The sequence below is a fragment of the Mustela nigripes genome, chromosome 1 (genome assembly GCF_022355385.1).
Source record: "Mustela nigripes isolate SB6536 chromosome 1, MUSNIG.SB6536, whole genome shotgun sequence".
Classification (NCBI taxonomy): Eukaryota; Metazoa; Chordata; class Mammalia; order Carnivora; family Mustelidae; genus Mustela; species Mustela nigripes.
Window position 1 is genome coordinate 236,281,926 of NC_081557.1, and position 15,906 is coordinate 236,297,831.

At 52.2% G+C, this 15,906-nt stretch overlaps 1 protein-coding gene across 13 annotated transcripts in view; it reads right to left on the reverse strand.

The window, feature by feature from the left end:
• APBB2 (amyloid beta precursor protein binding family B member 2) overlaps positions 1–15,906 on the reverse strand; it is a 377,389-nt gene that overhangs the window by 6,543 nt on the left and 354,940 nt on the right. For all 13 annotated transcript variants that reach the window (XM_059383005.1, XM_059382956.1, XM_059382935.1 and 10 more), the window contains 5 exons: positions 8,451–8,565; positions 6,272–6,359; positions 5,302–5,385; positions 3,609–3,724; positions 1,680–1,859 (listed from right to left, as the gene is read on the reverse strand). In XM_059383005.1, coding sequence (XP_059238988.1) covers positions 1,680–1,859; positions 3,609–3,724; positions 5,302–5,385; positions 6,272–6,359; positions 8,451–8,565 — 583 coding nt within the window. The remainder of the gene's footprint in view (positions 1–1,679; positions 1,860–3,608; positions 3,725–5,301; positions 5,386–6,271; positions 6,360–8,450; positions 8,566–15,906) is intronic.

Here is a 15,906-nt window from a genome sequence, read left to right on the forward strand (position 1 = left end):
CATTCCAATCCAGCTTGGCTAGCTAATTTCCCTCAGTCTAAAAAAATGTGTGAATCCGCCGCCCCCACCCATAAAACGAGAAACAAACCCCCTTACTGTTGTGCTTCAAGCTGCTGCTTCCCTGTCAGACCATGGTCAGCTTTCAGGGTCTCGACCTCTTTTTCCTCCCAGCCACTTCTCAGTCCAGGGTGGTCTTACAATTTTACTTATAACACCTTTGACACGACAACAGAAGTCTGGATTTTGGTTTATGGGTCTCCCCCTTGCATCCTAGTCCTATTCAATCTTCCCACAGTCCAGCCCCTAAACGGTGGGTTGAATTAAACAAACAGAATGGGTGCTTTAAATTCAGTATTGCTCATCCCTGACCGGGCGATTCTCTACGATGTCCCAACTCATCTGCTCCTGCTTCCTCCGCTGCTACGATCTTGGTTTAGAACCTCGGAAACTCTCATGTGGACCAGTACAATGGCTTCCTGCCCGAGCTCCCCACACCAGCCCTGCCCTTTCAAACCCATCCCCTCCTTTGGTTTCCTTTTTGGGGGGGGGAGTATGCTTCTAAAACCCAGTATCAACTCATTGGTCCTACTTACTAATGTCTGCTGGAGAAACGCCTTGGCCTCACTCCCCAGGCCCTTCACGATGGGGACCTCATCTCCTATACTCGGGTCCAGCTCCCCAGCCCGCTGCTGCTAGGGATGACCACCACCCCAGGTCTTGATGCCTACATTCATACTGTTTCCTCAATTTTTCTAGAACTTCTTTAGTGCCTGGCATCACAGGTGCTCAAAGGATATTTTCAGAATGAAGGATGAGGTATTTTTGTTGGTCTGCAATCCTACACATGGTACCAAGAGTACGACTGGGTCACCCGAAACACTCGGGGTTGAGTGCAGGCCTCGTCGCTGACCACCTCCGTGTCCTGGGGCCCGTTCTTTCCTCTGAGCCTCTGTCTTAACATAAAATGGAACTAACAACTCCCTTACAAACAGTCATTGTAAGGACTGAGTTCACAGGTACAAATTAAGTATTTAAGACCAATGTGCTGAAACCAACGATCTGAAATAAAAATCATTCAACTCAGGGGATTTTTTAAGTACTAAGTTGGTTCTCAACAGCACCAACTCCTACATGCCCCACATTTCCTGGCCATACCCTGAAATTAATCAGGGATTACGAATTAAGATGCTCAATCTGGGGCACCTGGGGGGCTCGGTTGGTTAATCATCTGCCATCACTCAAGTCATGATCCCTGTGTCCTGGGCTTGAGCCCCGCATTGGGCTCCCTGCTCCAGCTGGGAGTCTGCTTCTCCCTCTCCCTCTGCCCTTGGCTTGTGTGCTCTCTCTCTCACTCACTCACTCTTTCTCAAATAAATAAATAAAATCTTTAAAAAAAAATAAAAGAATCCTCAATCTGCAGATTTGAAGAGCCCTGCTCTCAGGGGTTCCGGAGTCCCTACAGAACGTGGCTCCATGGAGCCCGGCTTGCTCTGGGCGCCCTAGGCTGCTGAGACGGCAAAGAGCTGGTGAGGATGGACAGCAGCTGCAGGGCTGACAGCAGAATCCAGCAGAGTATCCCTTGAGAAAGGAGCCAGACCTTCCTGTAGGTGAGGAGCTCTGCCCTAGAGGCAGGGGTGTGGAGGCGCGGCAGCCCCCCCCCCCCCCCGGGGACCACTCACCATGCAGGCAGCCTGCACCGCCTCTGACACGTTTCCCGCATTTGGCTCGCACCAGAACACGTGGCACTCGAAGCGCTGGTTCCCGGTGTCCATGATGAAGGCAAACGTATGCACGTCCTTTCCGACGCCCATGAAGGACAGGAATCGCACGCGGCACTCCACCAGGACGTCCTCTTCACTCTGCAAGACACGCCACTCAGCAGCCCACTCTCCCGGAGGCCGGTGGAGGCAGGAACCAGTTTGAGGCTTGAGCCACAGACTCAAGCCCAGAGTGGCCGCAGAGAGACGCTGGTGTTAGGAACAGAGAGCTCGCCTGGATTTAGAAAGGATGTACTTTCCTAGAAAGGCCAGCTTCTCAACGTGTCTGGAGAGGCCATCCCTGCGAGCTGGGGGGTCTCACTGCCATCTAGGCCCACTCTGAACTTCACCCAGGTATGTGTGTTCTCTTGTCTGGCTACCATACCCCAAGCCCGTGCATTCACGGTGGGCAGGAGCGGGGTCACGTAAACTTCTTAGGCTTTGCTCACACAGGGCACCTGGAGGCTCAAAGCCCATCTGGCCAGAACCTGCTGGAAACCTCAGAGCCACAGGAGAAAAGGAGAAAAGGAGCCACAGGATCTCTTTATTCAGTTCTCAGAGCACCAAGAGAAAAGGAGCCACAGGATCTCTTTATTCAGTTCTCCTTGCCGTGCTAACTAGTACACTGAATCATATTTCTATCTGAAACCACGCAGAAAAGCTGCCAGATCACTTTTTTCTCCCCACAAACTGGTGTCCATATGGTGTCCATATGATGCAGGGTAAAGAAATGCTCGGAATTCATTCTTGGGAACACCACATCCTCTGCAGCGACCATATGCAATTTCTGAATTAGTAAACACATCCAGAATGTTGACTTTTGGATCATTAACATCTTGACTTACTAACTATTCACTCAGGTGTTAAGGAATCCTTTCCCAGGCCACTGAAAGGATCCTGAGGCACCATGAAGTTTCCTAGGGATAAAGGATGTTTAGGCTGAGATCTGGTACCGGCCGGCTGGGTGAAGGGGCAGGGCAGAGAGGGGTGGCGCCTGCAGATGCTGAGGGAGCCAAGGGGCTGACAAGTTTAAAGACTGAAGACCATCGAGCCTGGCAGGCCGGAGAGGCAGGCAGGGTCAGTAAGCACCTGACTCTTGACTCTTTGGAGTCAGGACTGGGCTCGAAGGTGAGCTCCCAGCAGACAGAATCAAGAGCAGGCCGACGCCTCGGGGTCTCTCCATGACAGGTGCCTCATGGAGGCAGAACTGAAAAGCGGCCGACAGTCTGCTGCCGACTGCTGGACCGAATCCTGAGCTTGCCGCTTCTAGCTGTTGTGGCCACAGGCGTTTACTCGCTCTCCTGTGCCTCAGTTTCCTCAGCCATACAACTGGGATAATTTGGTCTGAGGCGAATGCTGACCTCTCTCGATGATCGTCGGCCCCTGCTCCTACAGACAGAACCCACCCCAGCACCTTTCCCGACCAAAGCAGCGCCTGTGGCCCAACTCTAGACAAACAGCCCAGACCACACCGAAGCCTGGAGAGTAGTCAGAAAACCAAACCCGTAAGGAGTGACTGCCGGCCTTATACAGGTCCCTCTAGCAAATGAGTTCATTCTCTGGGGCACAGGAGGAAGAAAGAATTGGGAGCACCAGAACAGAAGCTCCTTAGTTCAAAGAAAAGCAAAGTGATGCAGAGATCCAGGCACGAAGGACAGGAAAAAAAGGTTTTGGTTTTTTGTTTTAAATGCAGGCAACTTTAATCACAACTCACCATAACCACCCTCCTCCCCCAAACTACACCCCCTAGAGGTGAAGCCTTTGCTGCATGTCCACCTTTCAAGGAAGGTCACCATATCCAAAGTTTCACCATAACACACACAGACCAACCTCATGTCTGGTCCTGCTCACCTTTTCACTGATGACGGTCACGGTAGCATCAGCCACATTCATGTTCACCGATGGCCAATCCTCCTTGTTGGATGAGGTCATAAGATTTTCTATGGCATTGTTCAGGGTATCCATTCCTGTGGATGGAACAGATCGCTGAACAAGGTCCTAAAGCCACTTATCACCATCCAGTGTGGGCCCAAACCACCCAGCCAAACTGATCAGTTGCTGTTTGATTTATATATTTTATTTTGTAGCCCCAAAAGACATTGCGTTTGAGCATTTCATCGCTTGAAAGAAAAAAACAAAATGCCAGCTTCTTCAACAAAAGAACGGTCATGAGAACCCCCGGAGAGATGGAGTGGGTGATGTCCTGTCTCACTGGACCACGGTACGACTTACTTTCCAGAGAGTCCCTAGCCCCAAGTATGCAGAGAGTATGTAAGCAAACACTGCCTTTTCCTAAGCCAGGGGCCCTGGGGAAGGAACAGAAGCCAGTTCTTGCCCGAAGACTCCACTCTCACCCCACCTTACTTTGCCACTTAAACGAGGCACTTAGACAAGGCATTGCAAGGTGGTTCTGGGACTGTGTGCTGGTCCAGACGGTTTCTGTGGCAGTGGGTGGGGGGAACCGTGACCCGGCTGAGGTGCAGTCACAATTTACCCATCTCAAGTGAACCATGCAAAAGTTTGTAGTGTAGCCACAGAGTGGGGCAACCACCACCGCAACCAATTTTAGAACATTGTCGTCACTCCAGAGAGAAGCCCTGTACACTCTGGGGGTCTCCATCTGGCTCTTCCCAGCCCCGAGCCCTAGGCAATGACTGATTTTATTTCTCTCTCCAGAGGGTTGTCTCTTCTGGATGTATTGTACACAGCAAGTCCCACAGTACGTGGCTCCCATCCTCTGGGCTGGTCCACGCTGCCACTCGTGTCAGTCTGTGATGCCTCTTTACCACCAAATACAAGCACGTGGTCTGGTGGCATCGATTTTATTTTTTATTTTTTTGATAGTATCACATTTTACTAATCCATTCGTTGGTTGACGGATTTTTGTTTCCACTTTCTGACTATGGTGAATAATGAGGCTGTGAATGTTTGTGGGGACAGATGTTTCCATTTCGCCTGGGTACACGCCCGGGGGCAGAACTGCTGGGTCCAGAGATGACTCTGTGTTTGACCTCTGGAGGAGCTGCCAGACTTTTTCCCAAAGCGGCTGCACTATTTTCCCAAGCAGGGCATGAGGGTTCTGACCTCTCCTCAGCCTTTTCTACCCAGGCTCTGTCTCCCAGCCTGCTGTCAGCTCGGTGTGGCCGAGAGGCTAAGTTCTGCCCTGGGGATGGGAGCTGACTGCGGGGTGTGTTGCTTTGGGTCACACCTGGAAAGGGGAAAGAGGAGAGCTCCCTCAGCCCTTTCTCCCTGTGGTCAACAAAGGACTACAGCAGGTTCCCCGGCTCTGGAGACGGACGCTCCCTCTGAGAAGGGCAGAACCCTCTGGAGCCCTGGATCACACGTCTCCAGGCCACTGCGTGAATGACAGCGATGTGTCTGCCTTGTTCCTGTCCCTCTATTCCGGGGACCATGTGACCAAGCATGTCCCCTGGGGCTCTTCTGATCAGGACAATTTGTGCGCTGTGGCTGGTGACAGGGCAGGGGTCTCCTCCCACAGGCTCCCAAACACTCGCGCAGGGAAAGGAGGCAGTGCCGCACGTACCGACCGGCTTGTCTACAGGTAACATGCCCAGGTACTGCACGTGGAACTTCTGCACCAGCTCCGTCTTTGGTGTTGGGAAATCTACTACAGGGAACAAAAGCAAGAGAACTTTCAGTGGTTCCAGGACACACACAAACACAGCCACCGCTCTACGTCCGGTCCGCGATGCCCGGAGCAGCACCCGTGCCGCTGCGTCGCGTTTCCAGAGGAAGGTGCAGCTCCTATTCTGGGAGGAGAGCCCCTATCCCAGCAGACACCAGGCCTCCGCCAACCAAAATCCCACTCCACTCTCGTTTCTGGGCACAGAAGCAGTGAAAGCTGCCGCTGTCTGCCTCACATATGCTAAGGAATGGCTTCCGATGGCCTGTCTGTGAGGCACCTGCTGCCAGGAGAAGACTGAATCACACAGGGCATGGAGACAGCAAAAGTAACTAAAGAGAATCTCCCCAAATAGCTACATTTCTATTTTACTGAGCTGTAACTGACATGGAGCATTATGTCAGTTTCAGGTGTATAAGTGGTGACTTAGTCTTTGTTTCTACTGCAAAAATAATCACCACAATAAGTCTCTCTGCCTGCCCCTCTACCTACTTGTGATTTCTGTCAAATAAATAAATAAAATCTTTAAAAAAAAATTCATCTTTATACTTAAGAAAAACTTTTCTTTTTTTTTTTTTTCCCACATCGAACCACCTATTTTTAAACTAGCTGGCTTTACCCTGGCTATATCTGAATTAGAAACCATGAAAGATAATACTCTTTCATCTTGTCCGATAACAGAACTCATCATGGCCTTTTGCACCTCATCCCGACCGACACAAAATTAACTCCACGCCCAGGAAGACCCCTGGCACTTGCTCGGCCAGCGTCTGTGGGCTGGAACGTGGTTTCTCAGGAGCCAGGCAAGGGCCTCGGCTCTGGCTGGGACGGAATAGTGCCAGCCTGAGGAGAGCGGCCACTGCTGACCTACCTTGCAAGGGCACGTCGAGGTTCACATTGGCTCTTTCCTGTAAGGAACTGCAGGCCAGGGCTTTGGCATTCTTCCGTTCGGCCATAATCTGAAGAAGAGAAAGGACGCCCATGGTCCGTGGCTACAGATCCCATGTCTTCAGCTATTCCTGCCAGTCCAGGGTCTGAGCTGACTTGACCTCCAAGTCAAACAGGCTTTGGTCCACGGCCTGACTTCCCACCCCTTATCGCTAAGCTGCTCTGAGAAGGTGCTCATTCTCCCCAGGGGTAACGGGTGAAGGACTATCCCTCCAAGCGGCAGTCTCCTGCTTGCTCGGAAATACTCCTCCATTCACCGGGCTCCTGCCCCTAGTGAAATCACCCAGACAGCCTCTGCTGGACCACAGTGGCCAATGGAACCCACAGTAACGGACTTCTCCCATTGTTTCTGAAGGCTGACCCCTGAGAATTCTTTTCAGTGCTTTGGGGAAAGTGTTTGTGGGTTCAAATCCCACCTTCACTACTTACTAGCTGTATGACCTTGGGCAAGTCACCTGACCTCTTGTGCCTCGTTTCCTTTTTGCACACGGGAATCCTAGTATTTACATCCCCAGTGATGTTACGGCCGTTCTGAGGATTCAGTGTCAGCACTTGGAAATACGCACTGCTATGGGGACTGGTCTTCTAAATCTGTCAGCGGCCTACTGAATTGGCGGTCTGCTGCGAGGGGCACAAGTGTCACTTCTCGCTCCGGTTCACAGAGCGCTGTGGGTTTGGGGACTGACAGAACCCCGCCCTTCAGGGACCCCCAGGATCACTCACATCTTCATTCCCAGGCCCCGCTTTGCGTTCCAGGTGGGACGGAAGTCGCTTCCCCCCTCCCCCTCTCAGTGCTCCCCGCCAGCCCTCTCCTGCGTGCCTGGGACGGTAGGCCAGGCGGCTGCTGCCAATAACAGCAGGACATTTCACGGAGCGCTTCCTCTGTACTAGGCCATGTTCTGGGGGTTCAAATGGGAACACAAGCTCCACAAAGACAAAGATTTTGTTTCTTTCTGTTTTAGTCCCTGCTGTGTTCTTAGAACTTAAAGGTGTTCCACGTGACTGAATGAAGGCAAGGACAAGGAGGAAGACCTGCGAAGCCGCAGGCCAGGCCCAGACAGGCAGACGTGGGGCTGGGGCAGAGGGTGATGGCTGGGCCCAGAGCAGGGGACGTGTACCTATCCCGGCTCCTGCCCCTCCCTGAGGACACGTGGATGGCACCTGCTTTGCCTCTGCTGCTCAGACCCCAGGCCGCAGCCCGGGCATGGCTAGCCGAGGCAGCATGGCAATGAGGCCGGGCTTGACATCTGCCTCCAACCAGAAAGGTGATGGCCAAAGTCCCGTGTTTAGATTCCGTCTGCGGGGTGGGAAGGCTTGGCTACAGGACACTGGGGACAGCGCCCTGGGGAGCTGGCCAACTGCGATCTGAACACAAACCGGCAGGTGATATGGTAGCTAAAAACATCTGTCACCCCCGTACTATACTCCCTGGAGGTCAAGGGACAGAGTGGCCCATGCTCTCTTCTCCACTGGCTTGCCCTTGGACCGCTGTGTTCCTTTAGGGGGAACCAGCTAGAGGATGCAGAAGAAGAGGGGGTAGGAGCCTGTAAGCTTGGGACCCAAAAGAGATGGGGGTGGGGATTCTGGAGGAAGGAGGAAGACCGGAGCAGGAAGACCGGACACCTGTCTAGCACCCCCAAACATACAGATGTGGTCGCCAGCTTCACACGTCTTCAGACAGTAAAGGGCTGCCCCACCGGAGGGACGGAATGGAGGAATCCCTCTCTGTCGCTCTAGATCACATATCTCAAGTAACCACGTGGGGTTTCCAGAGAGGCTGATTTCAGGTCCACATAATCAAGAACCTCTAACAGCCAGAGCTGCTCTATAATAGAACAGTCTCCTGAGAGGTACAAGACCCTGTTGATGGGGGTCAACAGAGGTCCCAGGCAGAGGGTGAGGATGTTTCTATCAGGACTGCTCTGCTGGAGGAAGCAGGAGTAGAGGGGCTGGTCCAGCGAGGCCCAGCAGCCTGTCCTCACTCTAAGGCTCTGGCTAAAGCAGCGGATGTCACCAGCGGGAAACCCTGACCACACCCCCGTCCCTGCTCAGGTGGTGAGAAAAGACAGAGGGATGTACCACCGCGTCTGGACCGACCTTACCTTGGAACAGATTTCGTGGAGACTCGTGGCGATGGCTTTTGCTGGTGTGTCACATCGAAATACATGACATTTCAAAATTCTTGTATCTTTGTCTCTTGCTACGTAGGCAAAATCTCTGTGCAAACAACATTTATCAGCACGTTAGAAAAGGCACCTCTGAGAGCACGCAGTCTGGTTATGAGCGTTAGCTGAGCGAGTAGCCAGCAGGTCAGTGGGGAGCAGAGGATGTAGCAATGGGTAAAAACAAAACTCAAACTTCCACAGTTACCTAAAACAGAGCAATTCCATGGACTTAAGAATTCATTGCTAAGTAAAAGAACTACAGTGTTTCCCAAATTCAGGGTCCTGAGCTCCTGTAATCTCCTATGGCCCTGAATGAAAGTTGAATTTCTTACGAGCCTTCTATCTACAGTGACAACAAGTACTCTGGTTACAGAAGAGATAACGACGAACGTGCTGGTGCAGCGGGGGCAGACAAGAGGCTCTGTCCCTGGCTGCTTTGGGAAGGCACAGGGATCTCCGCTGGAGGTCAGCCTGCCCTGTGTCACGAGCCCGGCTGCAGGTCAGGGCACTGAGCCTCGGCCTGTCCACACCTGCTTCAATACACGCTCCCCCAGCCTTCTCCCTCCTCATCTTCTATCACAGTCGGTGTCCACAGTCGGCTAGAACCTGGAGGCCTTCCTGTCTCCCCCAACTCCCCATGTGTGACCTGTCTGACATCCTGAAAATGTCCTGAACCTGTCCTCCCTTGCCGGGACTACCTCCTCTCAGGTGTTCTCCCCACTGCGTGCTCATGCTCTCTGTGCCGCTGTCACCGTGCAGGACTCAGGGCCGGGCGGGCAGCCTCCCCAGCGCTGCCATGGCAACCCAGACACACGGCCCTTAGGACCAGACATGTCCATGTGTGTTCACGGGTTTGCATTCCCCACAGCGCCCTGAAGCTCTGTGCAGATGAGCCGTGCCTGAGTTACCCCCTGTACCCAGTCCAGGCCTGGCCATATAGGTACTAACTGAGTGCTCCTTCCTCCTTTAGGAATAGGGGCTGCATCCCAATTTCCCGCGGGTAAGCTGGCCCTCAGAGGTGTGCACAGCTTCAGGACCAGGGACTGAGGGTGTTGCGTCTGGGCAAGGAGCTGGCCCAGTCTCAGGAGTGAGCACGGTCTTGCTCTACAGTGGGTCCCTGAGGCCTTCCCAGTCTAGTCTCAACCACCATCAAAACAATGTATTATCTAAAAAAGCAGTAAGAGAAGCCCTCCCTTCTAGAGACTATGCTCAGCGGGAGCCCTGTTTCTGGTCCCCAAATCTCTGGGTTCCTCTCTTTTGTGGATGGATCTTAAAAGAACATATGCAGTGTCTCACCACACAGAACTATCTTCCTTCAAAATTCGCTGCTCCGCTGCCATTTCTCTGAGGCCAAATCTCTTTGGGTCCATGATCACGCACACGAAGCCCAAAACCTGTCCGGATTTCTGGAGTTCTAGAACCTGTCCCACCTACTCTTCCAGGACCCTTCGTCCAACCACACAGCTCTCCCCTCTGTTCCGGAAAAGGCAGGTCTCCACTCACGGAATCTTCTCTCGCTTGGGGACACTGCTCCATCCACTCTGGTCAGTCCATCCAGCTCACAAGCCTGATTGGCCCTCTGGGCCCCAGAACCTTGCTTGTGTCTAAACACTTACAGCCTTTAAATTCTGTAGCAAAAGGATAAGTAAGAGCTTGTCGCATCCTCCTTTCGTACTTAGTGCACGATCTCAACGCCTCTCTTCTCTCTGAGAGAGTGTCAGGAACAGCCAGAGAGCAATGATTTGGGATTGGGGCAACCCCAGTTCTAGTCTCATTCCTGAGTCCACTGAGCTACACAACCTGGGGCAATGGAGTCTAACCTCATCTTCAAGTGAGAGAGGTGAGAAACAGGATTTCCAAGGCTCCTGTCCGGCTCTGACATTCGGTGAGGGAGGCTTCCGAGACCCAGCCTGCTCCTCGGGACCACTGGCCGGCCCGCAAGTGCAGGACTGCAAGGTTACCATCCAGGGGATGGAACCAGCCCTGATCTAGAAGCTATGGGTCATCCTAGCAAACTGCGGCTCTGTGCCCTCTGTTCTTCCAGATGCTGCCCCCGAGGAGTAATTTTTTTTAAAAATTATTATTATTATTAATCTTCATTTTCTTTTGGCTCCAGGGAAAGCGATGAATGCTTGAGGCAACCATCTGGAACCCACATCTTCCCAAAGGAGCAGCTCAGGGGCTGCAGGCTTTGTCGGGAGGATTCTGACAGTTCTTTTTTACAGCTTTGTCTTTTCCTGTCCCTGCGTGGGCGCCAGGCTCATAGATCAGGGAGGGAGGACTCTGTCAGCTCCTGACAGCTGAGTCCCGCGACTAGCCCTCTGGGGCTTTCATGGGCTTCCCAGGAAAAAGCAGGAGATCTCGCCTCCCTGTGGAGGTGAAGAGATTGGCCCGGCTCTCCTACGGGCTTCCACCGGGAGCCGCCGGAGCCACGCTCAGCACCGGCAGGCCCCACACCCATGGATCTGAAGAGGCAGTGAGTCCTCTCTCAGACCCGGGGTGGAGGCAAGTTGAACAACTTCCTTTGTGTGCAGTGAAATGCATGGCTGATCTGATTTCATCCTTATTCAGAATGAAACCCAAACGTCGCTTAACTGGGGGTTTCAAAAGCTCGGCCCCTCATTTCTGAAAAAAGCTGCTGTAGCTGACAGAATAAGGACCCTTCTAAGATGTTCATAGCCTAATTCCCAGAATCTCTGATTGGGTTACCTCGCATGGCAAAAGGGGGTTACAGGAAAGGACTTGAGATGGGGGCTGTTCCCCTGAATTCTCCGGTTGGGCCCAACACAAGTGCAAGGGAAGAAGGACTTGGCGTCTCAGGGACAAAACGGGAGCTGGGGCCACCAGCCAAGGAAAGCAGGCAGTCTCTAAAAGCGGAAAAAGGCCAGGAAATGGATTTTCTCAGGGAGCCGTTAGCCCCGCTGATGCTGTGATTATACCTGGAATGCTCATGTTAGATTTCTGATCTCCGGAACTGTGGGGGAATAAATCTGTGCTTGCTTTGAGACACTGTTTGTCATAATTTGTTAACGGACTAAGAGAGTTGCCAGTGGGCTTTACATTCTCACTAAATTAGAATATGATTTAAAACTTATGTTTTTTAAAAAAAAATACTCCCTTCCTTTCCCTTCCCTTCCACAAATGCCTTCTGAGCCACTATGACGTGTCTGGCAAACACAGATAAGGTTCAGCCTGGAAGTCCGCTAAGGATACAGGTGTCCAGTGGGATTTGTGGAGCATCTTAAGTATCATAAGGACCTGACCAGGGTGAGAAGGGCATGGATGGTTCCAGGGAGCATGAGTAAAGGCACAGAGGTCAGTCAGTCCACAGAGTGGCTGGAAGAAATACGGGTCCCTTGCAGACTCCTAGGCGCTGTGGTGGGGGGGCAAGGCGGGACCATGGGGAGGGTGCACCTGCGTCCTGCCAGCAGCCTGGCCCTCGAGCCTTGTCATATGGACCCCATACGATATGTGTTTTAAAAGGTTTCTTTGGGTGGGATGATGGGGTTCAAGGGAGACGCCCACCGGGGGCTGCTGCTCCGTGTCCAGGTGAGAGAATGAGCACGAAGCAGGCTAAGTCAGCATCTGTGAGAACAGGGTAGAGGGAGGAGGCCCTGGAAGGAAGGCTGTGGCAGATGAGGGGGAGAACCCAGAATAACTCTCGGGTCCCTGCTGGGCCAACTAAGCGCTCTTGCAGCGGGGCCGGGGGTCGGGGGGAGGGTTTGGTGAGGAAACTCACGAGCAGCAGGTAGGACAGTAAGTCGGAGGTACCTGAGGGCCACCAGGTGGCGGGGCCCACCAAGCAGGTGGACACTCAATCCGGGGGCTCGGGCCTGTGGACGTGGGCCTGGAGACGTGGGCCTGAGGGGCAGCTGAAGTCAGGGCAGCAGACGAGTGCAGAGAATGAGAAAAGACAAAATGAGGCCTAGACTGAAAAAGAAAGGCATCTAAAGGCCTTGCTGGAGCAGAGGGCCCAATGAAAGGGTAGAGAAAGAGCACTGGGGACAGGCTGGTGCCAAATGCATCAGAAAAAGAGGGGTTCAGGAGAAGTCCCCAGGGGTATGGAGGCCGGCCATTTGGTCTGAGCCACAGGAGGGGAGAGAGGTCTGTGGTGACCTGGCCTCCTGGGCCTCTTTCCTGGTCCGAGCTTTAGGAGATGAGAAGGGCAGGAGTACAAAGAACACAGTTCATCTGCCATTCTTCCCCCCCTAAACTTCTCATTCTGGGACCTTTCAAACACACACAGAAGTAGAGAGTACAGTCCCCATGTCCCATCATCCAGTTTCAACAACGATCAAGACGTTGCCCAACACGGCCTTTCAGAGAGACTTTTTCCAATCAGTGTCAGGATTGTGAAAGACCTCAGGCTCACATGTAAGTGCAATTTTTTCTGACCTTTTCTAGAGATCTTCGTGTATTCTGAGGGGGACAAGAAACCTCCACAGCTATGGGGTTCCCGACACACTGCAAACCTAAAAGGCTGCAACCAGCTTAGGGCCACACATGTGAATTTGGGAGGAAAACACCAGACGTCACGGGGTGTCCTCAGCCAGGCGGGGCCCACGGTGGCTCTGAAACCGTATGAGGGAAAGGGTCAGCCTGCTGCTGGGGCATTTTAGGAAGCTTCGCCTACACGGCCCATCCTGGCTCTCTGGCCACTACTTCTTTCCTCGGTGCCGCCAGGAGCCCTGGGGCTGCAGCCACCTGCCTCTCATATCTCACAGCTCAGCAGGGATGGGCTCACGTGGGCTTCTATGCACCCCCTCTGGCTGACCAGGCATCCCAATGGACAGCACCCTCCTGGGCTTCAGTGTGCTCCTTTAAATTCACAAAGTGGGCCCCAGTAATCTCTGAGGTCCCGTCAGAACACAGCTCCTATTTTTTCCAGCAAATTCTTTTAGATGTCTGTCTGAGACACTCTGTCTAGCACTCAGCAGCAAGAACCACGTTTGTCCTTTGCTCTGGCTTGCTCCCTTTACAACGCCGGATGAGGAACCACGTGCTAAAAGAGGCTCTGGTCCAGTCCTCTCTGGACCCCCCCCACGGAGCTGCGCCCCACTATTTCTCGCAGTCATGCGAATCACCATGTTTCCTTTAAAAACCAGGATGCAGCAGGTTTCTAGCTGCACCAATCTGTGTCCCTTCCTTAAACTCTCACAGAAACATGCACCAGGAATCAACTACTTTTCACTATTCATTTACTGAGCCCCTGGGTTTCCCACTCTGCCTGTTCCTATCCGTTTGCTGTTCTCCCTGGTCATTACTCCCCCAGAGGACCAGCCTCCAGTACTGTAAGGGAAAAATGTCAGTGCTAAGACATCTTACATGACAGCCTCAAATTTCTTAATGGCAAGGAGAAAGGACAAAAGAATGCGTTCATTGTTCTCGGCTGAACAGCATTTTAACCACCCTGCAGGGGCTTAATTCATTTTGAGGAAATGAATGAAGAAACCATTCTTTATTCAAATGGATTCCATTAAAAAAGAGCCAAGACAGAACTATCCACCCTTTCCCTAGTTCTCTTCCCTGTAACCCCCTTACATAAATGGAATCTGCTTTTGTTTCTCTCTCCTGGTAAGGAGCTTATGTGGCACCTACCGGCCTCCTAGTGGGGTAAGCCAGGCAAACTTTTCAAAGCCCTGTCTCCAGGAGCCCAGAGAAGTGGTAGAATATTTCAGTGACATGAAATCTTATTTACTTGACGAATCAGCCTGTTCCACTGCAGGAATGCTCCTGGCGAGCCAAAATATATAGATATTCTTTCTGAAGGAGGACCTGAAGCTTGCCTCCCTGCAACTTTGGCTCCTGGAATCGAGCTCTGCCTTCTGACGCAGCCCAGAAGGAGCGGACGCTGTCCGCTGCAGGACGGCACGGGCCTGCCTGGGAGGAGCTCTGTCCCCTCTTTTCTAGGGGATTCCCTTCCATCCAGACTCTCACCACATCTCCTCTGCTAGCGCTCCGTACCCAGGCGCCACAAAAAGACAACGTCTTCCACGTGATCCGTGTTTGCTCACGTCAAATCCATGCTGTTTGATGCTGGGAATCTGTGAAGGCTGCCACGTGACAGGCATTCGATTAATGGCAGTTGTCATTATAAATGAGGAAGAAGTCAAAGAAAAAGCCCCCTTTGAAATTCTGTCTCCTTATCCATGAGATGTTTTAGTAAATATCTGCCCTCATATGAATTATATTAAGACTCGCTGAAATGTACCTAAAGACCCTTTCCTCCTGGCTTCTCTTTCTGTCAGAAGCTGTCAGCCCCTGGAGCTGTCTTACTGCAGAGGACAGGACCCGCAAGCAAGTAAGGACAAACAGCCACAGACAGATCTGATGCAAACATTGTGCTTCCAGCCCTTTCTGACAAAGGGCTATATCTCCACTGTTTCACCCGCACAAGGTCTGAAGGGAGAAGGAATCTTATTTTCAAGACTGTTTGCTCTTCTTTGCCGAACTGCTCGGACCTTCTGATTATAGTCTGAAGATCTCACTTTTGGGGTGGGAGGAGGGAAAAGAAAGAAAGGAGATGAGAAAGTCATCTTCCTACATGGTCAATGTAGAACATGACACACACACGCGCCATTTTTTGTTCTGTTTTGCTTTTGTTTTCTCCATTTTACCCAGCGGCACATCAGCAGGCACTAATTTCACGAAGCTCATGCTCTCGAGCTTTGTCAACTCAACTCACTTTCTCCTCTGCAAGCTGAAGCAGATGCTAAGTGCCCCTTCAGAGGACATCCCAGGAACTCATCACCTGGGTAAACACACATTCTCCACAGGGAATCCTGCGCCAGGCACTTCCGTGAGACATCTACGCTGTGTAAACAGATTTAAATTCTGCCTGCAAATAATCCAGGTGGCCTTGGCAGACCAGAATCCGCAGCCCTCTCAAGAACACAGTCTTGCTGTTAATTTAATATTCAGAGTGACTTCTCCCCAGGGAGGAGACTGGAATAAATACAGAAAGGGAGGGATTGGCAAACATCTGAAAATATTCTCACCGTTGGCTCAGACAGGACCTCTCATTATTTAGATGAGGGAGCTCACATTCCTCATCTTCTGGACGCTTCCAACACCTCCAGAGGCTAAAGCCTTCTGGAAGGTAATGAAAGAGCCAGTCAAGTTTGCAAATTCTCCTAACCATACCCTCTAGAAGACTGACCCTGGAGGGGTTACCCATCCAGTCGACACCATCTCCCTTCCCCCTCCTCAGCACTGAGCAGGGAGATCAGCTCATCCTGAGGAGGGAAAATGGCCACCACCAGCAGAGACGGCTCGACCCCAATGGAGCAGTTCACCCGAAATGGACCCCAACACAAACAGGAGACTGCCTCTCTCTCTTCACTTTGCCAAGCAGTAACCACTACCATTCTTTCAAAAAGAGGAGCTTCAAAAT